General features: G+C 49.9%; 1 protein-coding gene across 2 annotated transcripts; it reads left to right on the top strand.

The window, feature by feature from the left end:
- Positions 1 to 1098: 1098 nt before the first annotated feature.
- On the top strand, positions 1099 to 25267 carry Tef (TEF transcription factor, PAR bZIP family member). Of its 2 annotated transcripts, none has more exons than XM_005067018.4 (4): positions 1099 to 1329; positions 14167 to 14484; positions 19283 to 19503; positions 21868 to 25267. In XM_005067018.4, exons 1-4 carry the CDS (start codon positions 1227 to 1229, stop codon positions 22081 to 22083), a joined length of 858 nt encoding a protein of 285 aa, XP_005067075.1. In that variant the 5' UTR covers positions 1099 to 1226; the 3' UTR covers positions 22084 to 25267. The 2 variants fall into 2 exon arrangements, with proteins under 2 accessions (XP_005067075.1, XP_005067074.1); XM_005067017.4 differs by lacking the exon at positions 1099 to 1329 and adding an exon at positions 10718 to 10901.
- The last annotated feature ends 645 nt before the right edge of the window (positions 25268 to 25912 follow it).

Genomic DNA, 25912 nt, shown 5'->3' with positions numbered 1-25912 from the left:
GGAGGAGGAGAAGGCAGTTAAAGACTTAGGGCAAGAGGAGGCAGCAGAGGCACCGGCACATTTCCGACTCTGTGAAATGTGACTGGAGAGCAGCCAAGGGTCTTTGTAGAGATTAGCCAGGACAGAAACCAAGAAGCAGGCCTGAAGGGGAGTTACTGTGTTCAGTTTTGGAGCTGAGCCCCAGAGTCACTTTCTGGCTTGATGAAGACTCCACAACCTGACATCTCTGCCTAATCTGACACCTGTGGCATCCCTTCTGGGAAGATGAGCACACTCAAGTCCTTGACTTCACCCATATTCACTGTCCTGGGGGTCACCTGTGGGAAAAGGAAGGGACTGTGGTAGGTGGCCAACTGCCACCAAAACCTCTGTGGTGGACAAAGAAGCAGGGTAGTCGTCACTCAGGACAAGCCTGAGTCAAGTTGGCAGAGCTGTCCCCTCTCATAGTGCCCATCCTGTCAACCATCCTAGAGACCTACCTACCTTCTCCCCTTTCTGGGACACCAAAGAGATTTGGAGATCAGGCTTCAAATTCCACAGATAGTGTAAAGCCCCAATTATGCACCCTGCGTGTACATATACATGTCTTACAGGGCTCATGTGCATGGCACATACACATTCAAACATGCCCAACCCCTTGGGGTTTGCAAGCTCCCATGTGAATGCATGGTGCCACCACAGTATCTTTTGTGCAGAACTGCCTGGAGTGCTGGTCTCATCTGTCATCCTTTTTCTTCAGCCGCCTCTGAACCCAGCCCAGGCTGATTTCCACGGTGTGCCCTGTTCTCCACCGACCCTGGGCTTCCAGGCCTCCCCCACCCCTCTGCTCCTTGTATGTGCCTGTGCTCACTTGCTGTAGGCGTGGAGCTCTGTTCACCATTCTCATCTGGCAGCCCCGGTTATGGCTCCCAGACTGGGGGAGAACTTCCCTTTGCAAAGTTAGATAACAGGCCAGGTTCTCTGTCAGAGGATTGGCGCGGTGGCTCCACGTGCTGCAGCTGGCGCAGGGCCAGGTCCGCCCTGCCAAGCAGCGGGAAGGGAAGGCCTGGCTGCAGCCGGAGCTGGCAGGTGGCCGAACTGGGGGTGGACAGGCGGGCTGGGGCTAGGGCTGCCCATTGGCTGCCTCAGGCTCACACCCCGCCTGCCTCCATAGCCTGTGGCTCCCTAGCCAGCCCCTGCCTCTCCAGCTGCTTCTAAACTCCCGAGCAAGCACCTCCTGCTGGGCCATGTCGAGCTGCAACCAGATTGGAGTGGCCCCTGCCATGGACATGCCTGAGGTCCTCAAGTCCCTGCTGGAACACTCTTTGCCTTGGCCAGAGAAGAGGACAGGTAGGAACACAGGTGGTCTATACTAGGAAGACACAAGTCCCGAGGGTTGGAAGCAGGCTCGGGTGAGGAAGGGCTGCAGTGCAGAGAAGGACCCCAGGAGGTGTGCGTGCGCCACGTCGGTTCTGGGGCTGCCCCCATACCTACTGGCTTTGGGCGCTGTGGACAGTGTGCAGCTACTGACAGGTGCTGTGCTCACTTGGGACAAGACAAGAATGCCTGAAGGAATCCAACTGGAAACATTGCTTCTAAAGCTCCCTCCCTCTGCATGCTGGGGGCGAGCAGAGTGGCAGAGCCAGTAGATTTGGGCAGCAGCGGTATCTGGAGAAGGCTTTCTGTGCCTGCCACTTGCTCAGCGCTGTGGGGCTGAACTCATGGAGCTGGGATGGAAGCTGGTTATGTAACGGGACCACAAGCCCCGCGTTCCTAGGATACCACAGGCAACCCCAGGCTAGGGACAAGCAGAAGAGAGTGGCAGAGGGTGTGGAGAGGGGCAGCTTGGGCAGCCAGTACCAAGTGTCTTACAAGTCTTTCCTGGGAAAGTTAAGAGCTCAAGCTGTTTAGCTTTGGGGAGTCGGGAAACCAACTTGGGGTACTCTCTTCTGACATTTTTGTCACCAAATCTCTCAGACTCACTCCAGGTTTTTACTACCATTACCAAAAAAAAATTTCCCACGGTGCTAGGGATTGAACCTAGGCCTTTTGAAGCTAAGCACAAGCTTTGCTACAGAGCCATCAGTCCTCCACAATGCTTTTAGAGTAGACTACCCTGTCTCTGCTGCCAGGGGGACAGGAGGTCAGGGTGCTCCCCTGGGACCCTTTCAAGGCATCTGCCTCATTCTGGGCTGGCATCTGATATGTCACCAACCTGGTGTCCTTGCAGGACCTCTTCCTGGAGGGCTCTCCAAACTTGGGAGCCGGAGAACAGCCCCGGTTCTTTTGACCCTTGGGCCAGTATGGGCTCAAGTTTGTTAATTAGGCGTAGGCAGGACAGAGGCTTTGACCCTGGGAAATGCTATCTGTGGTAGAGGGTTTCTCCAGAGCTCATGGTAAGGGCCTCAGAGGGCTGTTAAGGATCTTTGGACCCAGGCCCTTCACACCACAGCCTGTGGTTGTGCTCGCTGCGCTCATGCTCTGTCCCTCCACCCCTCCCTCTCTTTCTCCGTTTCTTTCTTTTTGGTTTTTCAAGCCAGGGTTTCTTTGTGCAGCCTTGGCTGTCCTGGAATTCCATCTGTAGGTCAGGTTGTCCTCAAACTCACAGAGACCTGCCTGCCTCTGCCTCCCAAGTGCTGAGATTAAAGGTGTGTGCCATCACTGCCCAGGCAGCCTGCGGTTTCTAATGCTGAGGCATGTAAATATCCTCCCAGACAGGCATCAGAGAAGGTGTCACTGCATCCAACTCACAAAGAACACCAGTTGCTGACCAGGAGAAGCCCATACCCTTACATACCCCTGGGAGAGCCCCCTGACAGATGAGCCTCAGCTCAGGTCCATATCTACAAACAGGCCACCAACAGCTTTCTGCCAGTTCTGGGTGGCCTGTGTGGGTGGGCCCAGCTGGAAGGCGTTCTGAAATGTAAGCGGAGTCTTTCCATTCCTGCAGGTACTAGGGAAGATGATGCAGCACCCTCATGACCCCACCCAGCTGTCCCAAGATGCCTGTGGCATTGCAGACAGGGTCAACTCACAGATGGGCGGGGAAACATTCTCGGGGTTAACTCAGGGTACTGCTCTTTGCACGAGACTAACACTGCCTCTGAAGTGTGGTAGCAACTGCTGGTCACTGGCTCCCAGCTGTTACACAGAGTCCTGGGAAAGCTGAAAATTCCCCACCCCTAGTGAGCAGTCAGGGCCAAACTTGGGGAAACTTGCCCAAGGTTTGAGGCAGAACTTTGCCAAGGTCTGATAAGATCTGCCTGAGGACTAGTTAGCCCCGTGTTGCTGGGTCTTAGATCTGAGTCTTAGATCACCTCCTATTACTTCATGTGGCACTTCATTGAAAATCCTAAGGGCATCCCACAGGACAGACAGCAGTTTGTGGCTGACTGGGGAAAAAAATGAAGGAGAAAGTGGTGGAGAAGCCAAACACGTCACAAAGCCCCCCCCCACATTACCTATAGTCACCTCTCCCCAAGGCTCCCAGACCTCCTAAACCACTTCCATGTCTGCCCGAACAAGTGCACACCCACCACATAAACCAGAGGCTCAGGAGTCTTAGGACAAGAACTTCACAGTTCCTGTTGTAGTTGATTCTCCCCATTTCCCTCCACTCTGCCTTGGCTTCTGTGGGGGTCGGCAGAGTGGGTAGCTTGCCTTCACCTCCATGAAAGATGTGGGTTTCTCCTAGAAGACCCTGCACGCCTCCCTCTCCCTTTTCTTCCTCTAGCTCAGACACTGCAGCATAGCCAAGTATTATACAGGGTGTAGTTAAGTTCCAGTGGGAAGGAATTTCAGATGAGAGCAATGCAGAATGAGAAATTCCAGGTGTGCCCTCGAGAATGCTCTCCCTGCAGCTGCATGCTCTATTTTCTAGTTCAAAGACACTTCCCAAGATCCACATGGAGCCCCACTGGCAGCTCCAGGGCCTGTTACAGCCTATACAAATGCCTGCCTCTTCCAGGTCCCCAAGAAGGTAGGCTTTCCTGATCAGTACTGACCAGACTTGAGACTCCCTTGGTTGCCTGGTGGTCCTTGCTCTGAGCCCAATTCAACCAGCTTCCCATAACTGAGAAATCCATGAGCAAAAGGACTGATTATTCTCCAAGCTCTGACTCAGTTTCTCACCTCTGGTCCTATGTATAAAAACTCTTCTCCTGCAGGGTTCACGCCATCTCCTGCTTCTTTCTTCTTCGGGCTCTTGTGGGATCTTGAGTCTTGTCTGCTTAGCTTTTGACTACCTACTTCCCCTCACCCACAGGGCCCAGGCTGTGCTCAGTGGCACCCTTATCCATGTCTTCTCCACTTATCCAGGCTTCCATTTACAGGAGCTGACACAGCTTCAAGTCAAACTAGGTCTTCACTTTGAGCTGGGCAGGAAGGGACACTTCTAGACAAGGAAGCAAGAGGAAAAGCCTTAAAATCAGAGTCAGGATGTGATCCTTGGCACTGCTGCCCAGTAAGAGCCTCGCCTTAAAAAAGGATAGGGTATACCTAGGCCACAGGCTCGTTGCCAGGACTAAATGCGCTGTCCCACATGGAAGTGTTTCAAACTGTGACGTGCAACATTGTTTTCTCTGAAAGGCTAGGAGCAGCGTGGCTGGCTTGGTGTTTGCTCTTTCTACCTATAACCTGACCCTTAGTCCCTTCCTTCCTACACTGGCACTCTGGCCCTCACTTCCTTTAAAGACGTGGATGGTATGAGGTTGTGCACACACAGAGCTGTCTCCTTGGAAGTGCATGGTGAGACTCCTGAGGCATGATAGCATCAACCCTACAGGACAGGACAATAGGCAGAACCTTAGGGTACAACAAAGAGGTCAACTGAAGTAAACAGGCTGTGGGTGGATTACATGCAGCCTGGGCTGACCCAAACTTGGTCTTAAGAGGTCTATATGGGAACTCCCACAGCCTGGGAAACCAGGGAAGGCATGGTGTTGGCTCAGGAGGGAGAAAATGACAGAGGACAGTCTATGTGCTGGATATTACTGAGTCATTACTCCGCACTTCAGCCTGCTAAGTGATATGTCTTCCCATTCTTTTTTTTTTAAAAAGATTTATTTATTTATTATGTATACAGTATTTTGCCTGCATGTATGCTTGTAACCAGAAGAGGGCACCAGATCTCATTACAGATGGTTATGAGCCACCATGTGGTTGCTGAGAATTAAACTCAGAACCTCTGGAGGAGCAGCCAGTGTTCTTAACCTCTGAGCCTTCTCTCCAGCCCCCGTTTTCCCATTCTTTTTTTTTTGGTTTTTCAAGACAGGGTTTCTCTGTGGCTTTGGAGGCTGTCCTGGAACTAGCTCTTGTAGACCAGGCTGGCTTCAAACTCACAGAGATCTTCCTGCCTCTGCCTCCCGAGTGCTGGGATTAAAGGCGTGCGCCACCAACGCCCGGCTGTTTTCCCATTCTTTTAGTGAAAAATGAACTCAGAGAGCTTGGCCTCCTCAGGACAAATAGGTGAGTGGCTCTTTCCTTCCTCGTGAGAAGCCCAGGGTCTTGTTCTCCCCATTAGAAACATGAAAAACTCAACTTCATTAAGTGCCAGATACTGATGGCAATGTCAAGAGGAGCCCTTTCCAGGTGGCTGTGCATCTGGCCAGACCCCAAATGAGGCCACTAGAGGAATGATCTGGAGCGTGTGGCACCCGCTCCTACATCAGTGTGTGCAGCAGCATTGAAATGGAGTCTGGTCCTCCACTCTACCAATGAGAACACTGGTGGCTTAGGATGGGAGGGTCACACAGTTGTCAATGAGGCACCCAGCTCCTGTTCCAGGCTCATGCCTCCCCACAGAATTCCCTGGTCTCTGAACTGTGTGGTATTTCTTGGTCATTCAGTTATTCATTATTAACTTAGTGAGCATTTGCTATGCTTTGGCTCGGGAGTGCGTAAGACTGTGTTGTCAACTACAGCTGGCAATAGAGCAGTCATGAGTGCAGCTGACCTTCCCAGGGGTGACACTAAAGCTAAGACCTGGAAAGTGAGGCAGCACTGAGTGAAGAGCCTTCAGGCTGTGGGGAAAGCACCCCAGGGCCCTTCCCTTCGTCTGCAGAACAAAAGGCCACTGGGGCCACAGAAGGTGAGCCACGGGGAGAGAAACACCAGTGATGTTGGAAAGATCCGAAGACGGTCAGGCGGTGATGGCTCAGATACTGTACGAGCTAGTTGTGGTGGGGGGAGGTTTCTCTCCATGGTCAAGGCACTCTTGGAGCAGCTCATCTGGTATCCAAACCCTGGGAGTGTGCAAAACACAAGCCAAATAGGAAACTAGGATTCTTGAGGGTATTGAAGGGAGAGGCAAGAATTTACAAAGAGGCTCCACCCTCCACTTCTACCCTAGAGCACATTGAGACCAAAGTACAAAGCACAGACCCACAGTTTCCCAGCCACAGGTATGTGGCTACAAAAGAGCTGCTGGCAAGGCTGGGACTGGGGACTGGCCAAAAGAATGGCTTATGCTTGTTCTTCCAGATTCCACCGTAAGTCAAATACATGACTGTTACTTCATATTAACAATACACCAAATGCATAAGAGTTTTAACCTTCTTACCAACCCCAAGCAAGGAAAGCACGCCAACAAGTATTTATTACTACTCTGAACAAAGTGTTGTGCTTGCCAGCTGCTAGTATTGGGACAGTGAGTCTTGGCTTTCTAGAACTCCGTGAAAGCCTGCTTTTGCTCCTTCCAGGTTCCTGCACCATCTGTCAGTCCTAGATGCTAAGTGGTCAAGATCACTGTGGAGTCCAGGCTAATGAGAAATCATGTACTTGGCATGGCTTCACTCAATAGAACTTGGTTTGCTCAGCAGGTTCCCAGCTGAAAAGAACAGACTCTAAACCTATTCCTGTCCTAGCAAATAGCATTTCCTACCCTGTTGTGGCACTGGTTTAGGCTCTGAATATCCTCATATTCACAGCCTTATCATCACACATAACATCCTGAATAGAAGGGGAGGGGCCGGGTGGATGCTCAGCATCCATCCATCTCAAATACTACTCCTGTAGTGGGTACCTGCCAGTGCTTCTCACAGATAATCCACACAACCTCTACTCAGTAAGAATCTCCATATGTTTCTCAGAGGAAAACCACTGGGGCATAGGAGTCCTTTGCCTGGTGTTGTAAGCAGGTCACTTGCTCAAAGGAAAGTCTTCCTCAGGTCTGCCTCTCAAGCCTAGACTCACAGCTGCTCCAGACACCCTGAGGTAGGCACTGGACCGAAAACCTATTGTTGGCCAGACATGGTGGCAAATACCATTAATTCCAGCACTTGGCAGGCAGAGGTAGGTAGATATTTGTGAGTCTGAGGATAGCCTGGTCTACAAATAGTGAATTCCAGGCCATAGCAGAACTACACATTAAGATCCTGTCTCAAACCCATCCTCACTAAAAATACCAGCAAAAACAAAACAAATAAAAACCTATAACTGATCGGCAAGATCGCTCAGTGGGAAAAGGGACTTGCCACTAGGACTGACAACCTGAGCTTTATTCCCTGGAACCCATAGTAAACGGAAAGAACCAACTCCCAAAAATTGTCCTCTAATCTCCAAACCTGTGCCATGGCACATGTGCACATATACACACACTCATAAATGATTAATTAACAAACCATTGTTAGAGCCGGGCGTTGGTGGCACACGCCTTTAATCCCAGCACTCGGGAGGTGGTAACAGGATGCAGGAGGTGATGGCAGGAGGACCATAAATTCAAGGTCATCCTCATCTACATATCAAGTTTAAAGCCAGCCTGGGCACATGAGACCCTGTCTCAAGCAAAACTAAAAAATTTATTGATATAGTATACTGTGATGCCACATCATACTTTTCTTTCTTCCTTTTAAGACAGTCTATGTAGCTCTGGCTGTTCTGAAACTCACTGTGCAGACCAGGCTGTCTTGGAACTCATAGAGATCCACCTGCCTCTGCCTCCCAAGTGCTGGGATTAAATGTGTGCTGCCACACCCAGCTGTTACATAGTTATAAATTTTAACCATATACTAGCATGTTCTTCTTAGGTAGTCTGTTTCTTTACAAGGCCCACACACTGGAAATTAGCAAATGACTTGTCACAACACTTACTCCTCTACTGTGAGAAGAGGCAAGGTTACAGTTATCACCATGGCAATGACAGGGACAGAGAAATGCAGCTGGGGTTCTTGAGATCAGCTGGAGAAGGAAGAGAAAGCATAGTCCCTGCCTTCAGGACGTGTTGGTTGCTGCAATCCCTGGCAGTTTGCAAGGAGGCACTACAGGGCCTGTAATGCTCCTAGGGAACTTTGAACACCCATCCACCCTTTGGTTATCCAGGGGAAACTCCTTCCTGAAGCGTCAGTAGAGGAGAGACTCAATGCCACATCATTTTTTGAAGCCTCAGCTTGTCACCTTCATGCATTCTTGTCACTGGCCTATTAGGTGAACTGTACCCGGTTGGCTGATGGATGCAACAGTCATCATCCATCTGGGGGTAATTCTAGCTGAAAGGAGAGAGGGAGGGTAAGGATAAGGAAAAAGAGAGACGGGGAGAGAGTGGAACTGGAGTGGGAATCTTCTCCCTACAGGTCATCTTCGTTATAAACAGATAACTTGCCACTCTTACCTTATTAATCCTCACGTTAGGAAATGTTTTTCTCTATATATAATGTGATATTTAGCCATGAAAATATGCATTTAAATCTAGTCTAGCAAGTTTGTCTATAACCAAACTAGCTGGAGATTTGTATTCCTTTAAAAAAATACTATGTTACATTTTACTGTGTCTGTGTACACAGGAAACAGGCTCACAGAGGTCAGAAGACAATTTGTGAAAGTTAGTCCCTCCTGTCATCATATGGCACCCAGGGATTGAACTCTGGTTATTAGACTCAGCAGCAGTCAGTGTTACCCCATGAGCCATCTTACTCACCCAGGTTTTCTTTTCTACAGTTTCACATGTTGCTTCATTTTCTTCGAGTTGATCTTTTAAATTCGTTTCTAAATTAATTTCTCCTAAAGATCTAGACACACAGAATTCTTGCTAATAATTCTGCAAAACAGTTCCCTTTTCCCATGCTGGATTTATATCCATCAATTTTAGTTAAATTAGGAAAAGTATTTACACTGCAGGCTAGATCCTGCCTTACCCCCATTTAACATAGAAAGAGAAATGAAACAATGGTCGGGAGACATCAGATTCAAAAAGTGATTAACCTCTAATTTGTGGGGCAGCAAAACCTAGAGTTTGGGATTCGAAGCCCATCACTACCCAAAGTCCTTCAAGTCTCTTCCTTTAGGCCTACTCAGCTACTCAATTTCTTTTCCCTCAATTCCAGCAAAATTCTTGGTTCCATGAGCTTTCAGCCATCTGCAGCTGCTGGGCTCTGCACTTACCGCATGAACCACAGGCGGCCTTTCTGCCAGACTCCAGCTCCTCCTCCGGAGGCAGGGAGCCATGGGAGGGACACAGGATAAACAGGCCAAGTCCCGGCCCCTCTGGGAGCTTAATCCCAGAACGTCTAGTGTTGTCTGGGCCTGAAGCCGAGTATGACTTGTACTGCAAAGAGGTACAAAGTTCTGAGAGACGCCTTGAAGGGCTGTGAACCCCTTTACGGCACAGAGGTTTCCTAAGGAGCTCAGAAAGCATAGATATTTTTAAAGAAGTGGGTGTCCCACAAAACGCAATTTTAGTTTGTCTTTTTGAGTCTAAGGGAGATCCTATCTGCAAAAGAAAGAGAAGTTGGGGGTGTCCCCAACTGTGTTGGCTCTCTAGTTCACTGTTGAATTTTAGGACTGAGGAAGCAGGCTCCAGTGCAGCAACTGGTATTCTCAAGGTCACAAGCGAGCAGCTAGTAGTACGGAAGTACGTCCCGACCCTAGTTCGTGGACAGGTCTCAAGAACGCGCTCTCCCTGCTGGTGTTTATCCCGCAGTCACGCCTGCTCCCAATCCCCAGATCAGTGGGCAACTTGACACCTGCTTGAGCGGCCGACCCTGAAACCCGCCTGCCCTCCGCCAACCTCGGGGATGCGTGGGAGGAGTGCTGGCCCGGCACTCACGTCCCAGTCCCCGAACTCCGGGCAGAGTCCGCCAAACAACAGAACAGTCCTGGCCCGGCCCAGCCCAGCCCCACCCCGCTCCACCCCGCCCCTCCGCGCCGCAGCCGCACGTGCAGAGCCTCGTGCAATCGTGCCGGCCCCGCCCCCTCAGCCCATTGGCTGCCTTGCGCCTTTCCCTCGCTGCCCCGCCCCTCGTGGTTCGACTAGGCTGCCGCTCCACGTGACCCTCGGGGCAGGGCCGTGGCGCCCAGTCCCGCCTCCCCCCGGGGTAGCTTCTCTGAAGGAAGAAAGAAAAGGAGGCCGCGATAGACTGGGAGGAGACCTGGAGTCACGGAAATGGTGGCTAAGAGGACACGACTGACTAAAACGAAGCCGGGAGCTCCACAGAAGGCCACGATGCTCCGGGGCGGGAGAGGCGATGCTCCTCACCTGGCCCCGCACGTGTCTAACTCGTTTGGCCCCCACAGCCAATCCCGGCTCGAAGAGCTGTGCCCGCCCTCACGCAGAGAGCACCAATCGGAAGCCACGCTCTGGGACCGCCGGCCTGGCCTCATGAATAATGAATGAACGGGACCCGTCCGCGGGCGGGGCGGGGACGGAGGGAGGCGGGGGTGCAGTGGCGCGTCTGCGCAGTGCTGCCCGTGTCAGCAGCTGCGGCGGGTCGAGCCGCTCCGGCCCATCTCGGGGTGCGGGCGGGGGGAGGCGAGGCGCAGGAGCGGGGCTCGGGGCACGATGTCCGACGCGGGCGGCGGAAAGAAGCCGCCTGTGGAGCCGCAGGCGGGGCCGGGCCCTGGGCGTGCTGCTGGGGAACGGGGCCTGTCAGGCTCCTTCCCTCTGGTCCTGAAGAAGCTGATGGAGAACCCCCCGCGCGAGACGCGCCTTGGTGAGGGGGGGCGGCTCGCGCGTGTCTGGAGGCGGGGTTTCTGCTAGGGCGGGGCCTTGTGGGGGCGGGGCGGGTCCGGTCAGAGGTCAGGTTGAAGTGGTCCAGCCTAGGGGGGATTTTGCGGGCCAGTAGATGACTAGGGGCCTGCTGGACGAGGCCTGTGGTCGAGAGAGAGAGTCAGGGGCTGTCTGGAAAGGACAGGTCAATGGAACTTTGCAAGCAAGCAGCCACTTACTAAATGGGGCTCCAGCGGGACTGCCTGCATCCAAATCCCTAGTAAGCCGTTTGCCTAAAATGCTAGTTCCTGGGCCTCACCCAGTCTGCGGATCCTGGGACTGAAGCTTGTATTTTAAGAAGCACCCCCCCACTGCACCACCGTGGGTGCAGAGTCTACTACCAAAGTTTGAGGAAGCACTGATCAGTGTACCAGATGGCCTTTGTACGTCTTTGGCCCGTGCTGGAGGAGGGCGATTCTTCCTCTCTGGGAGTGGACATTGAGCAGGTCTAGTGTGGCGCTTTACTGGAAATGTGTCCCTGGGTGGCTGCTTGATGTGCAGATGGAGGATGCGGTGTGGTGCGGAATGAGGGTCTGCGGTGTCTTGAAGGGGTGAAGGATGGGTAAAGTAGGGCTGGGCGTGCCGGTTAGAGTGCAGCCACTGAGGCCCCTCCCCTGGTTAACAACGGTAGGACCAGCTTCATAGTATTGCCAGGGCCACAAGGGTCCCTGGGGCTTTGTGTGGCAAGCGGGCTTGGCCTGTGTATGTGGCCTGGAAGAGCAGCAGGACTGCCACCTATTGTGAGGTTTTAGGTGCATTGAGGTGTGCTTTCTGTCTGAGACCTTCGAATTTTCGAGAGCTTGGTGTAATTGGGGTATTTGGGAAGGAATGGGCTTTGTGTGGATCGCCTGTAGTGGCAAATTCATTTCCCTTTCTACAATGCCATTTCTCTTCTTCCCCTGAGTGTGTTCTGGGGCTGCTGTGCTTATGGTTGTCACTGTTGGGTTATAAATAGCTTCCGCTCATCAGGTGAGGCCAGGACCTCATGGGCACAAACCCTTCTGCTTGTTTGAAGACGACACTTTGCTTCAGATCTGAGAGTGAGACAGACAGCAAGGGCTGGTGCTCACATCTGGCAGGTCTCTCTTAAGATTTCCAGCCAGCCGCAATCCACAGAGTGATTTTTACCTTACGTTTGCACAGGCTCACAAACATCTGGACACAGTTAATCTTGTTTACCTTATTAGCTACACTTTGCAGTTGAGGAAAGTTGAGAGTCTTGCAAGGTGTCAATGCTTTCTCAAGGTCACATGGGTGGGCCTTCTGGCTCTCCATTTGGTGCTTTCTACTGTATCAAGCTGACAACCACTGGTGTCAGTCCTTGTGATCTTAGTTCTGAACATGTCAGTCATTTACCTTTTGCAATTAATTTAGAACTTCACCTTACAAACACTGAATTAAATAGCCTGACTGATTATAGTGGTGCTTGCTTTGTGTTCACAGCACTGGAGAGGTAGAGGCAGGGGGATCACTGGTTCAAGGTCATCCTCTGCTGTACATCAAGTTTGAAATCAGTCTGGGCTTCATGAGACCCTGTCTCAGAAAACCAGAAAAAGAAATAGTTTTAATTGCTCTGGTCAGGCAGAATGAAACTTACTGTTGCTTGTCCTTCTGTGAGGCTTTTTTATCTCCTCCCTTCTCTTACCTCTTTTGATCCCAAGTGACCCCACCCAGCGGGTCCAGTCATCTCTGAGGAGAATATGGAGTCAGATGAGCAGGGAAGCCATCTGGCCCACCCAGCCCACAGGCTGGGACTTTTGTTGCTTCCCAGTTGTTTTTTAAATCAAAGCCTGTTTTGTTTTTTTTTTTAAAGTAGTCTTAGGAATTCAAGTTAAATCATATTAGAAACCTCGAGCAAGTTCTGTTTGTGAGAACCAACCTCCATCTCTCTGGGTCTGGTTATTTTTATTGGGACTAATAGGCTGCCTTTTGGTTGTCTGGTCTTGGGACCCAAGCATGACTGCTTTATCTCCAACATAATAATATTTGATGCCTTTTTTTTCACGTCTAAATCCAGAGTTCAAAGTTGTCTCCCTCAATTTTGAAAACCTATTGTGAACTTGTCATGATTTTATCTCCCACTTCTCTGATTAGCCTCCTTGTTGCTTTGATTTCCTTCTCATCTTGTCATGTTTTTCTAGTCCATGTGCATAACCTCTGACTAAGACAAGTGGGGTCTGATCTTCCCTAATTGATCAGCTTCGCTTTGAGTAGAAACAGTCTGGCTTCTACAGCTCCACCTAGCTCCATCCTCCTAGGAAATCTGCCTCTAGTCTTTCTGCTTGCTCAGGGATAACAGCCTCTGAACTGCTTGCTCTGAAAAGAGCTCCAGGTCTTCTCTGTGAGTACAGCTGAAGCCAACGAGTCTGAAAATACCCTCCAGTCATTATGCAGGTTCCCATAGCCACTGTGAACTTAGCCCTTCTGTTGGCCCCTGAAATCTAGAACAGTCAGACTCAATCCCTAAATCCCTACCCTCGGTAAGCTCACAGCAATAAAGAATGTGTGCTGTGTACTACATACTCAGTAGTAGTCATTTTCTTTTTTTTTTTTTTTTTGGTTTTATGAGACAGGGTTTCTCTGTATTATGTTGGAGGCTGTCGGTCCAGCCTAGCCTCGAACTCACAGAGATCCTCCTGCCTCTGCCTCCCGAGTGCTGGGATTAAAGTCATGCGCCACCACTGCCTGGCAGTAGTCATTTTCATATGTTACCTTTGATCTTGGAAAAAGAGCGTCTTTACCATTATTGACAGTGAAACACTCGGAAGCTAGGTTAAACAACAGGATCAGGTCACATGTCCCACAGGAAGACATAGCTAGAGGGCCCTGGGGCAGGGGAGCCCAGGAGTTGTGGCTAGAGGACCTCAGCCCTCACCACACTAAGATGTCAGGGAAGGCCAGAAGCACTGCTTCCTCCCGTGTAGCCTCTCCATTCTGGGAACACCTCAAGCCTCAGAGTGTGCAGCTAGCATTCCAGAAAGGCCAGACACAGAAGAGGATGTGGTGCCTTCCCCAAAGGAGACCAGCCTGCCTGTTTGGAGCACTGGTTATAATGGGAAGACGGGACATGCTCTGGAAACGTGTATGTGGGGAGTGGATTGAAAACAGGCCTCTGAGAAAGATGGGCCTTCTCTGAGACGCACTGTCCCCTTCCTGGGATGAGTTACTTGCTGTCTTGTGCAGTGTCTCATCGTAGATTCTGTTTGCAGATAAGGAAAAGGGGAAGGAAAAACTGGAGGAGGACGAGTCGGCCGCAGCCAGCACCATGGCCGTCTCTGCCTCCCTCATGCCACCCATCTGGGACAAGACCATCCCCTATGATGGCGAGTCTTTTCACCTGGAGTACATGGACCTGGATGAGTTCCTGCTGGAGAATGGCATCCCCGCCAGCCCCACCCACCTGGCCCAGAATCTGCTGCTGCCTGTGGCAGAGCTGGAAGGGAAGGAGTCTGCCAGCTCTTCCACAGCCTCTCCACCGTCCTCCTCTACTGCAGTCTTTCAGCCCTCGGAAACCGTGTCCAGCACAGGTTGGTGACAGGCCTGTGGGCAGGCCCACCTGTCTCATCTAAGGAGCCCACTTCCCACTAAGTTCTCCTATGTCCACACGCCCTGTGTACCCTTCTTCTTTCAGAAGCAGGTCCTGGTGGGCTGCAGACTAGAGGAACCCCGTCCCGTAGTCTTCAGCACTGACGTAAGGCTGGGGATAAAACAGGAGTTACACCAGTACACATTGGTCTTCCTGTGCTGGGCACTGCACTGCTCGGGACGGTGGAATGAGCTCCCAGGCTGCCACTTGCAGTAGAGAAGTCCCGCTCTGCGGTTGATACTGTTCTTATGTCACTGGTATTTTGGCCACAGATTCTCGTGAAGTGTAGGCAATGTTATTAAACACCACTGTCATTGTTGTCCTGACTGTGAGCGTTAACTAATACTCAGGACTTACTCTGTGCCAGGCATTAACAGAAAGTCATCAAGATGATTTTACGAGATTATTGTACTACCATCCCTCTTTTGTAGACCAAGAAACTGAGGCACGGAGAAAGTAAGAAACTTGCCCACATCACCCAGCTGATAGGTACTCAACTAGCACTTGTGACCAGGATGCTTGTCTGCATAGGCAGGTACTGCTAGGCACTGGCACAAATGCCATTCCCACTGCTCCAGAATCATCTTCAGGGTCGAAAACACCTTTACTGTTTTGGTTTGGATGTTGGTTTTTTTTGTTTGTTTGTGTTTTCATGTCTGAGCATAAGCCCACCAGGAAAGATGTGTTCCCTGTTTGAGAAGCCACACAGTTTCTGCAGCCTTAGAGACATGATGGCACATGTCTCCAAAGATACACCATGAGGCTCTCATGGTGTGTTTCTGTTCAACTTTTCAAAAGGGAAGTTTTTTTCAAATAAAATTTAAAAAGAAGTTGGAGTGCATATCACTAGTAGAGCATTTAATTATGTATCTAAAATATTAAGCTGGGCGTTGGTGGCGCACGCCTTTATTCCCAGCACTCGGGAGGCAGAGGCAGGCGGATCTCTGTGAGTTCGAGGCCAGCCTGGTCTACAAAGTGAGTTCCAGGACAGCCTCCAAAGCCACAGAGAAACCCTGTCTCGAAAAACCAAAAAAAAAAATTAAGATCCTTGGCCGGGCATTGGTGGCGCATGCCTTTAATCTCAGCACTGGGGAGGCAGAGGCAGGCGGATGGATCTCTCTGAGTTTGAGACCAGCCTGGTCTACAAAAGCAAGTTCCAGGACAGCTTCCAAAGCCACAGAGAAACCCTGATTCGAAAAACAACAAAAAAATCCTCTTTTTAGGTTTATTATTTTTAATTATGGGAAGCAGGTGTGTGCACTCGGGTACAGGCACCTGTGGAGTCTAGAGAAGAGCACTGCATCTCTTGGAGCTTGAGTTTTCCGGGTGATGGATGGTGTCTGACATGGGTTCTGGGAACTGAACTCAGCTCAACTTCCAAAGCAGCACATGGTCTTAGGCATTGTATCTCTGTTCCAAAACCAAACAACAACAACAAAAAGGCAGATTCGGTGTCATATATTTGTAATTCTTGCTACTCAGAAGGCTGAGGCAGGAGGATCACAAGTTCAAAGCTAATCTAAATAACATAGCAAGACCACTATCTTAAAAAATAGAAAAGAGGCCGGGTGTTGGTGGCGCACGCCTTTAATCCCAGCACTTGGGAGGCAGAGGCAGGCGGATCTCTGTGAGTTCGAGGCCAGCCTGGTCTACAAGAGCTAGTTCCAGGCCAGCCTCCAAAGCCATAGAGAAACCCTGTCTCGGAAAAAAAAAAAAAAAACCAAAAAAAAAAAAATAGAAAAGAGGAGCCAGAGATGTACCTAATTGGCAGAGTGCTTGTTTTGCATTCAAAAACCGTGGGTTTGGACTGGATAGATGGTTCAGTGATTGACGGTGATGGCTGCTCTTCCAGAGAATCCAAGTTCAATTCCCAGCACCCACATGGCAGCTCATGACTGTAACTCCAGTCCCAGGGGATCTAATACTCTCTTCTGGTCTCTCTGGTAATTAATTAAATTTTAATTAATTAAATAAAAATTGAAGATAGAGGAAATGGGTGGGAAACATGACTCAGCCATTAAGAGCCTTTATTGTTCATACAGAGAACCTGAGCTTGGTTCTCAACACCCACATTGTGGCTCACAACCTTGCATAACACCAGTTCTAAGGGATCCAGCAGGCATGCACATGGTGTATATGACATGTATGTATGCAAGTAAATCACAGAACTCTGCCTGCTTCTGCCTCCTGAGTGCTAGGAATAAAGGCATATTCCTAGGCCACTGTGCCCAGCCTAAGGAAGGATTTTTTTTTTAATGTACATTGGTGTTTTTGCTTGCATGTGTGTCTGTGTGAAGACATTGGAACTCCTGGAATTGCAGTTACAGACAGTGGTAAGCTGCCATGTGAGTGCTGGGAATTGATCCCAGGTCCTCTGGAAGAGCAGAGGTGGTGGCACATGCCTTTAATCCCAGCACTTGGGAGGCAAAGGCAGGCGGATCTCTGAGAGTTCAAGACCAGCCTGGTCTACAGAGTGAGTCCCTGCACAGGCTCCAAAGCTACAGAGAAACCCTGTCTCAAAAATCAAAATAACAACAAAAAGGAAAGTGGAAGTCTTTAATTTTTCCACTCATTTTATAGAGAAGGCATAAGTAATATGTGTGCTTTTGTATCTGACTTCCTTTATACAGTATTTTTGTGAAAGTCATCTTGTCACTGTGGGAGAGGTTTGTGAATTTTTTTGGTGAATAATACTGCGTGAATATGCCACAGTTTAGCCATTCTGCAGTTGAAGGACAGTGGAGCACACTCTGTAGTCTGGTTGGGGTTCTGAACAATGCTGCTATGAACATTTGTGTGCCTGTCTCCTGGTAGATAGGTGCATGTATTTCTCTGTGGCATTTACTTAGGAATAGACATAACGAGTCAGTGAACATGCAAGTCTTCATTGCCTCCTCCTCCTCGTCCACCTTCAACAGGGTCTTCTATGTAGCCCTGGCTGTCCTGAAACTCACTGTATGGACCAGGCTGACCTCAAACTCAGATATCCACTTACCTCTGCCACCTGAGTGCTGGGACTAAAGACATGTGCCATCATACCTATCATTATTTATTTTACAAATGAGTGTTTGCCTGTGTGTGTATATGTGTATCATATTATAAAGTGCCTACAGAGATCATGGGAGGGCATTGGATCCTCTGAGACTTGAGTTACAGATAGCTGTGAGTTGTCATGTGAATGATAGGAACTGAACCTAGATCCTCTGCAAGAGCAGTAAGTATTCTTAACCCCTGAGCTCCAGGACTCACACAGATAACACAGGTATACACTTGCGTTTGTGTGTGTGTGAGCGTATGTGTGTGTTTGGGTGTCTTACGTACATAGCAAGACCTATGATGGCCTAGAGTTTCTGATCCTTCGGCCTCTACCTCTCCAGTCCTCAGGTTATAGGTTTATACCACCACACTCAACCTAATTCAGTTGAAAACCTAAATTTGATTATGCTACTCTTGTGAACATTCCAGTGACTTCCTCATTTCAAGAGAAAAGTCTGTATCAGCAACATGGACATTTAGGGCAGATAATTTTGGGAGGGTTGTAGAAATAGCTTTGTTTTTAATTTTGACATCTTCTGTGTTGTGGGGTGTGTAGCAGCCTTCATCATGCTAGTTGCACCCTGGAATCCTGATGTGGCCAAATATTTCCTGCAGGACAAAATTGTTCCCTGTTAAGAACCATAGCTTTGCAGGGTTGTGGTGGCACACACATCTTTAACCCTAGCACTCCTGAAACAGGCAGGTGAATATCTAAGTTCAAGGCCAGCCTGGACTACAGAACAGCCAGAACTACACAGAGAAACCCTGTGTCAAAAAAAAAAAAATCCATGGCTTTAGCCTTTCTGTTACACCGTATTGTCTCTGCCAGCTCTCTACCAGAGATAGTTTACATTCAGTAACTATCTATTGGCTCAGTATTTGGTGTACTCCTATTGGTAGCATTGAACATGTAGGGCAGAGGTTCGGTTTTCTTTTAACACAACTCTTATCTCAACACACAACCTTTGAACTCTAAAATTGACATTAATCCAATGTTTACCTATAAATCAGCCAGCCATATGAAACAGGAAAAGCAAGGAGTCAGAGTCAGCCAGGCCAACAGTCATATTTTACTTCATTTATTTACCTGTGGGTTACTTGAAAGCCAGTTGCATTTATCTGAGCCTTGGTATTCTTTTCTGTAAAACTAAGCTGATACTTATTTCCTTCAGAGTTGTGAGGCTAAATGAATGAGCACAGCAATTGATGTGGGAACTCAAAAACAGAACCAGGCCAGCTCCAGCCTGTGTCCCCATCCTACTGTTGCTCACGGAGAGAGCCAGCTGTCTCCATTCTTGGAGAACTTGACACACAGGAGGTTGAGGGATATAATAACTCAGTGTTTTTCTTACAACTTCTTGGGAACCAAAACACTTAGAAAATCCTGTCCATTTTGAGGGTCTCTGTTTTCTTCGGTGTGTTCTGTTCTAAAGGGGAGGAACTCATGGGTTGCTGCTGGTGACTCTGTGGTTGAGCTCATGCTGAGCTTTTGTGGGGCCTGGGTTTGATTCACAGCACACAAAAACGGTCAGAGTCATTTTAGGAATTGAATCACATGGGCCTGTCTGTCTGTCTGTCTGTCTGTCTGTCTGTCTGTCTAAGGCCTGGTGATGTGCTTAAGTAGCAGTGGTTTGTCTGGTGGGACGATGTGTATCTTCTCTGCCTGGCGAGTTGCTTCTAGATCTTCCACCTCTGCCTTTCAGAATCATCCTTGGAAAAGGAGAGGGAGACTCCAAGTCCCATTGACCCCAACTGTGTGGAGGTCGATGTGAACTTCAACCCTGACCCTGCTGACCTGGTCCTCTCCAGTGTGCCAGGTGGGGAGCTTTTCAACCCTCGGAAGCATAAGTTTGCAGAGGAAGACCTGAAACCCCAGCCCATGATCAAAAAGGCCAAGAAAGTCTTTGTTCCTGATGAGCAGAAGGTAAAAAAAAAAGTCCTTTATTAAAGACACAGCAGTGGTTTGAGAGTCTTAGGTAAGCTGTGGCATAGCTTAGCAGTGCAAGTCAGTGGCTCAGTGGTACAGTGCTTGCCTGGGACACATGAGGCCCTGAGCTCCATCTCTAGCACTTCAAAGCCTCCTGAGTGCTGGAATTAAAGATGTATGCTACTACCACCCAGCTCTCTCTCTGTCTCTGTCCTCTCTCTCCCCCCTCTCTCTCCCCTCTCTCCCCTCTCTCTCCCCCGTCTCTCTCCCCTCTATCTCTTTCTCCCCCTCTCTCCTCTCCTCCTCCTTCTCTCCCCCACTCTACCCTCTCCATCCCTCCCTCCCCACCTTCTCATTTTTTGAGACAGAGTTTCTGTGTAGCCTTGGCTGTCCTGGAACGCACTCTGTAAGCAGGTGGATCTCTGTGAGTTTGAGACCAGCCTGGTCTACAGAGTGAGTTCCAGGACAGCCAGAGCTGTTACACAGAGAGAGAGAACTAGAGTAGAGTAGGGACTGTGCTTCCTCATAAGTGATTGTGAGGAGATTATGGAGAACCCTTCCTACTGTGGGTACCACAGAAGTTCTGTGCTTGGAGTTACATCAGCAACAGTTTGATGTGAAGAAATGACGAGGTGTGGTTTGGCCCCTGTGACTCTGATAGTTCCCTCATTCCCAGAGCCTCTGGTTAGTGTTCCACCTCCCTGCCATAGTCAGCCATCAGGAGAGAAGTTGATCAACAACAGAGAGTGAGGTTGAACAGTTTTAAAGGACAAAAGACACCGTGTAGTGCTGTGGGATGACCTAGAGCAGTGGTTCTCAGCCTTCCTAATGCTGCGGCCCTTTCATTCTTCATGTGTGGTGACCCCAGCCACACAGTTATTTCATTGCTACTTCATAATGTTATGACATAATGTAAGTAAGTATCTGTGTTTTCCTATGGTCTTAGACAACTCCTGTGAAAGGGTTGTTTGGCCCCACTACGGGATTACAACTCACAGGTTGAGAAACCCTGGCTTAGTGGATAAAGCATTTGCCACACACACACACAAAAGAGAAAGTTGTAACAAGTAGTAAGTATCTAATTCCGGTGTTCTTATTGGGAGAAGGGAGGCAGGGGTAGGAGAATTACTGGAAACTCTGGGCCACCTAACCTGCCAAACACAGTAGTGAACAACAAAGAGACCCTGTCTCAAACAAGGTAGGCAGTGAGGACCAACTCCCAGAGCTATCCTATGACGTCCATGCACCATGGGGAATCACCCACTCCCTCTTTCTTGCATGGTCTTGTAGAGTCAGATTGGATCTTGAGGGACTGCACCTAGCTTGTTGGCTTTTAACCACCACTAGGCATGGTGTGGTGCCACAAGTCTTTAATCCCAGCACTTGGGAGGCAGAAGCAGGCAGATTGCTGCGAGTTCAAGGCCAGCCTGGTCTACATAGTGATTTCTTGGACAAAGCCATATAGCAGAGGGACCCTAAGAACAAGAGAGATATGTTAACCAGTATGCTTAAAGAAGGCAAGGGCAGAGCACAGAGCAGCACACTGCCTGTCAAGGTAGACTCTTGCCCCCACCATGCAGCCTGCCCCTCTGAAGACAGGGCAGTGTGTTGTAATTTTTTTAAAGCAGCTCTCAAGAGAAAGATGCCATGTGACAGAGTTCAGGTGGAGGAGTTTTTGGTTTTTGGAGGGATTTTTTTGAGACAAGGTTTCTCTGTGTAACAGTCCTAGCTGTCCTGGAACTTACTCTGGACCAGGCTGTCCTTGAACTCAGAGATCTTCCTCTCTCTGCCTCCTGAGTTCTGGGATTAAAGGCAAGCATCACTATTGCCCTGCCATTAGGGAAAAGGATCATAAAAAGGAAACGGGAGCCGGGCGTTGGTGGTGCACGCCTTTATTCCCAGCACTCGGGAGGCAGAGGCAGGCGGATCTCTGTGAGTTCGAGGCCAGCCTGGTCTACAGAGCGAGTTCCAGGACAGCCTCCAAAGCCACAGAGAAACCCTGTCTCAAAAAACCAAAAAAAAAAAAAAAAAGGAAACGGGAGAGGGGAGACTGGCCTCCAGGGACAGGAGTACCGGGAGAGAGGAAAGAGAGGCAGAGAGAGAGAGGGAGGGAGAGGTGGGCAGGGCCCTTTAAAAAGGGAATATAGGGGTGCTCTTAGCGCTTATCCTGTCAGAACTCCAAGGACAGGCCAGTACAGATGCCTGAATGCTAACACAGCGTCTCACAGTATTTCTTCCTCTAGGGTCTTATCTTTCGTTCTTACCACAGCATTGGGGGGTAGATCTGGGGGCAGGTGGGAAGGAAAAGTTAGGCTCCCTCAGGGACAACACCGGACACCCACAGAGGGCACTTTCCCATAGGATGAAAAGTACTGGACGAGACGCAAGAAGAACAATGTGGCAGCGAAACGCTCCCGGGATGCCAGGCGCCTGAAGGAGAACCAGATCACCATCCGGGCAGCCTTCCTGGAGAAGGAGAACACAGCCCTGCGGACGGAGGTGGCCGAGCTTCGCAAGGAGGTGGGCAAGTGCAAGACCATCGTGTCCAAGTACGAGACCAAGTACGGGCCCTTGTAACCTGTGCCCCTTGCCCCGCAGGGCACTGCCTGCACTTCAGACCTCTGCCTGGGGCTTCCTGGACCCCACACTCGTGTGGAGACTTAGGACTCTTCATGGGCACATGGTGGCGTACCTGCTCTAGGAGCATTCCCGTCTCAGCTTCATTATAACATGGCCAGCACACGTGGTGACTTCCCCAGGGGACCAGGCTCCTCTCTGATGGGGAACCTGAGCGAATCTACGTAGACGGGTAAATGGCCCAAGTTTGTCTTCTTGGTTGTCCCAGCTGAACCAGAAGGGACCTCTGGAGTCCAGATCACTCTTTACAGAGTGCTCAGGCTTTCCTAGCCTTCCCTCAGTCTCCAGTCTGGACTGACAAGGGCTGTCTCCAGAATGAGTCATGATTGTTGTCACCCTAATGTTGTCTCAGGTAGCAGGTGCATTTCCACTTGGGGTGAGTCTGTCATGCACCTCACTCTCCCCCAAAAATCTTTTGAGTGAAACATTCATTCCCATCTGTCTCAGAGCCAGGACATGCTAATACTGTTACTGATGGAGGGTGGTGGGCCATGAGAGTGAGGTCTCTGCTTAGCCTGGAATTGGGGTGCAGTTGGGGCTTTCAGCAGAAGTGCACCCTACTATTCTTAGTTCCCACATCCCTTTTATCTTGTGACTGTTGGGTCTGAAACAGCCCTGGGATCAGCCCCCTCCACATCCCACTTGCTATGGAAGAGACATTCCCAGGATCGCTGGTTTCTGGGCTCCAGTTACCAGCACCTAGGAAGGCCTTTGTATTTCCAGGCCAGTTTGGAGGTTCCTGACTTCTGCTTGCCTGGCCTCTGGTTATTTTCACCCAATAACCATTCTCAGATCTTAGGTTTAAAAAGAAAACCCATCACCTAGGAGTAGCCCAGGGTACCACTTGTGCATGGTATTTAGGAAACTGGTCTCCACAGTCTTCTGCTGTAGGCACCCGAGAGAGGGGCTGTCACTTGAGAGGCTCCATTGGTTCCTTGCTCTGGCTCACTGATATGTCCCAGGCCAGAACCCAGTCTCCCTAAAGGTAGCAGAGGACCGTACACTTGGCAGATCAGAACCACCCCCCATGAGTGTCAGAAAGCAACCTCATAGGAGTTGCTCTCGCCCAAGTCATAGTACAGCTCTCATAGGACAGCAGGCTCTGGAGACATTTACACTGGCCTGGAGTCCCTCAGTCTTGGTCTCAGGAGTCAGGGGCTGCCCACACAGGTCTGGCCACGGGGTTGAGTGACTCTTACAGCTTTGGCTTCCTCTGCCTCACAGCTGTACCTTTCTCTTGTGTTTGGCTGAACTTGTCCTCTTGCTCTGCCCAGAGGCCTGGCCGAGGAGATCATGGAGCCCTCTGCCTGTGTGGGTCAGTTAGGGCGCCCTCCAGGAGGGTGTGTGTTTGCTCAGGGTGGGCAGCCTGTGTGAAGGAGACAGAGGTGACGAGGGTGCTTTATCATCCTTAACACTGGCTTTATTTTAAATGGTGGCTTAGTTTGGGGCCCCAATCTTTCAAGACTTTTCATAATGATGTTAAGACCAGGGCAAACCGCCTACTGGCCATGGACTGCAGCCAGGAGATGCCCTGCCCTCGTGGGACCTGCACACCACCTCTTGACAAGGGTCCCTGAGGCCAAGGGAGGTCTCCCTTCCGCTGGTCCCTGACCTTGACTTTAGGGTTCTGTAGGAGCCATGTGCACACTTGTCGCTCTATTGTAACCACAAGGGCAGCTGCACCCAGCATGTCAGTGTCCTGCCCCGCTGCCTGCCTCCTGCCCTCCTGGCACTCTCTGGGCCAGCTGTTCACCCAGAGGCAATTCTCATTTCGTTAGTGGTGGACAAGCCTTGAGCTGAAAGGCCCTTTGTTCTCTTTGGCTAGAAAACGTAAGGTTTGTGTTTTTAAGTTTTAGTTTTTAAGGAATGGATACGTACCTCTGGATGCCACCTGTGTTCTGACCCCATGGGTTGGTTGGGGCCTAATGTGTCTCCCTTGGTCCTCCCTTCTGCCTTGTGGTGCCCTCCTTTCCTTCTAGAAGTCGGGGTCTGGATCCTCCTAAAGTATGGCCGCTCGCTTCTTGGAGAAGCCTTTTGAATGAGAAGTGGCAGGTGCAGGAAGGAGCATGCCTGGAGGTTGACATCTTGGAGCAAAAAAAAAGTGTTCAGCTCCTTTGTTGGCCTTAGGACCCAAGGCTGTGCAGAAAGAGTTGATCTCTGCTGTCTGTCTTGCCATGAAAGTCTCCTGATTCCCTCCAGGAGCTGATAGCTGAAGCCTGAGGCTCCTGCATTCAGATCTTTGACATCTTCTAAAGAGTAGCAGGCTTGAGAAGCCAACTTCTGTTTGGCTCTCCATGGGTTCCCTTGGAATAAGAAGTGCTGCCACTTCCTGAATGTTCTGTCTTCAGCTGTGGCAGCTTCACTGCAACCTCAGAAAAGACACATGAATGAGATAGGATGCTACAGGAATGCACATCCAAGAAATGTCTAAATAAAAGAACTGCACATCTGGAGAGAGCCAGAGCCCTGTGGAGGACCTGCCCGGGTCACCTTATCTTTGGCCCAAAGGCTGAGCTTGTGGGTCTGACTCCTGTGGTTGGGGACAGTACTAGGCAGTGAACCTGACCCCAGTCCACAATCCCTGCTGAAAGGGTACTGTGGCCTGCTTTCCCCTCAGGCAGCTCCTCCAGCTGGGGACAGATGTGAAGCTCTCCAGTGGCCCTGAGAAGTATGTTCTCTGTAAGGAGGGGCCTTAGAGCTCCTGGTTTCCAGGGCTAAGCCCCATCCATAGCTTCTTTAACATCTGTTAAGTGCAATAAATTTTTCTAGAAAAAGGCAAAGGTGATTTCCAGGTAGAGATTGCTGTCTTTTGGTATTGGGATGCCAGAACACCACTTGGTTTTATTTTTCTAAGTGCATGTGATTGGTTGAGTGTGTGGGGCTCTGCATCCTCCCTGGGAGCCGCATTCCAGCGGCCCCTCTCCCTACCTTTGTTGGGGGAAAGAGGCCAGGAGAAAACCCCTTTGTCCCAGCTGCAGAGGTAAAAGCAGACAGCAGCCCATTGGCCTTATGTGTGTGTGTGCCTGTGCGAGTGTGTCACTGCTGGTGGGCCGGAGTGATGTGGTAGGGAGGGAAGTTGGGAATGTATCCTTTTCAAACAAAATTAAATATTTTGAGACGAGAATTTGGCCATGGTCTTTTATGTTATCCCCTTCTCTGTTTCCTTTCTCTGTATGTTGGCATGAGAACCAAGCCAGAAAACTTTCTCTATGTAAACACCTCTGTCAATGCCAGCTAGATATCCTTGGCTGAGTTACCTTACTCCTTTGTGCCTGTTTCTTCACCTGTCAAATCAGTGTAATTCCTACCCTGTTTCCTGACACACATCAGAGCAAAGACAGTTTGTACAGACTGATATAACCAGTAAAAAGACCAGAACTCAAACGCCTAATGGCAGCTGTTTAAAGAAAGATCAATTAAGACTGCACATTTAGTTCCCAGCACCCATTTCCAGCTTAGAACATCTGGAAACCCAGCTCCAGGGGAGCTTTCCTGGCTTCAGTGTGCTTGAGCATGAGTGCACACACGTAAATAAATCTTAAAAAATGGCAGCCGAGGACTGGAGAGGTGGCTCAGCGGTTAAGAACACTAGCTGCTCTTCCAGAGGTCCTGAGTTCAATTCCCAGCAACCACATAGTGGCTCACAACCATCTGTAATGAGATCTGGTACCCTCTTCTGGCCTGCAGGGATACATGCAGACAGGAAACTATGTACATAATTAATAAATAAATAAATCTTTAAAAAAACAGCTGGGCATTGGTGGCACAC

The sequence above is a fragment of the Mesocricetus auratus genome, unplaced genomic scaffold (assembly GCF_017639785.1).
Source record: "Mesocricetus auratus isolate SY011 unplaced genomic scaffold, BCM_Maur_2.0 Super-Scaffold_100010, whole genome shotgun sequence".
In the NCBI taxonomy this organism is placed as follows: Eukaryota; Metazoa; Chordata; class Mammalia; order Rodentia; family Cricetidae; genus Mesocricetus; species Mesocricetus auratus.
The sequence above is the reverse complement of the archived record's forward strand: the minus strand, read 5'-3'. Positions and strand labels throughout refer to the sequence as shown.

Bases quoted from the DNA above. Each gene is read 5' to 3' on its own strand.
- Tef (XM_005067017.4), top strand. From the start codon at position 10,751: ATGTCCGACGCGGGCGGCGGAAAGAAGCCGCCTGTGGAGCCGCAGGCG. The intron at 10,902-14,166 runs GTGAGGGGGGGC...TTCTGTTTGCAG, and splicing joins CCCGCGCGAGACGCGCCTTG to ATAAGGAAAAGGGGAAGGAA. The intron at 14,485-19,282 runs GTTGGTGACAGG...TCTGCCTTTCAG, and splicing joins GGAAACCGTGTCCAGCACAG to AATCATCCTTGGAAAAGGAG.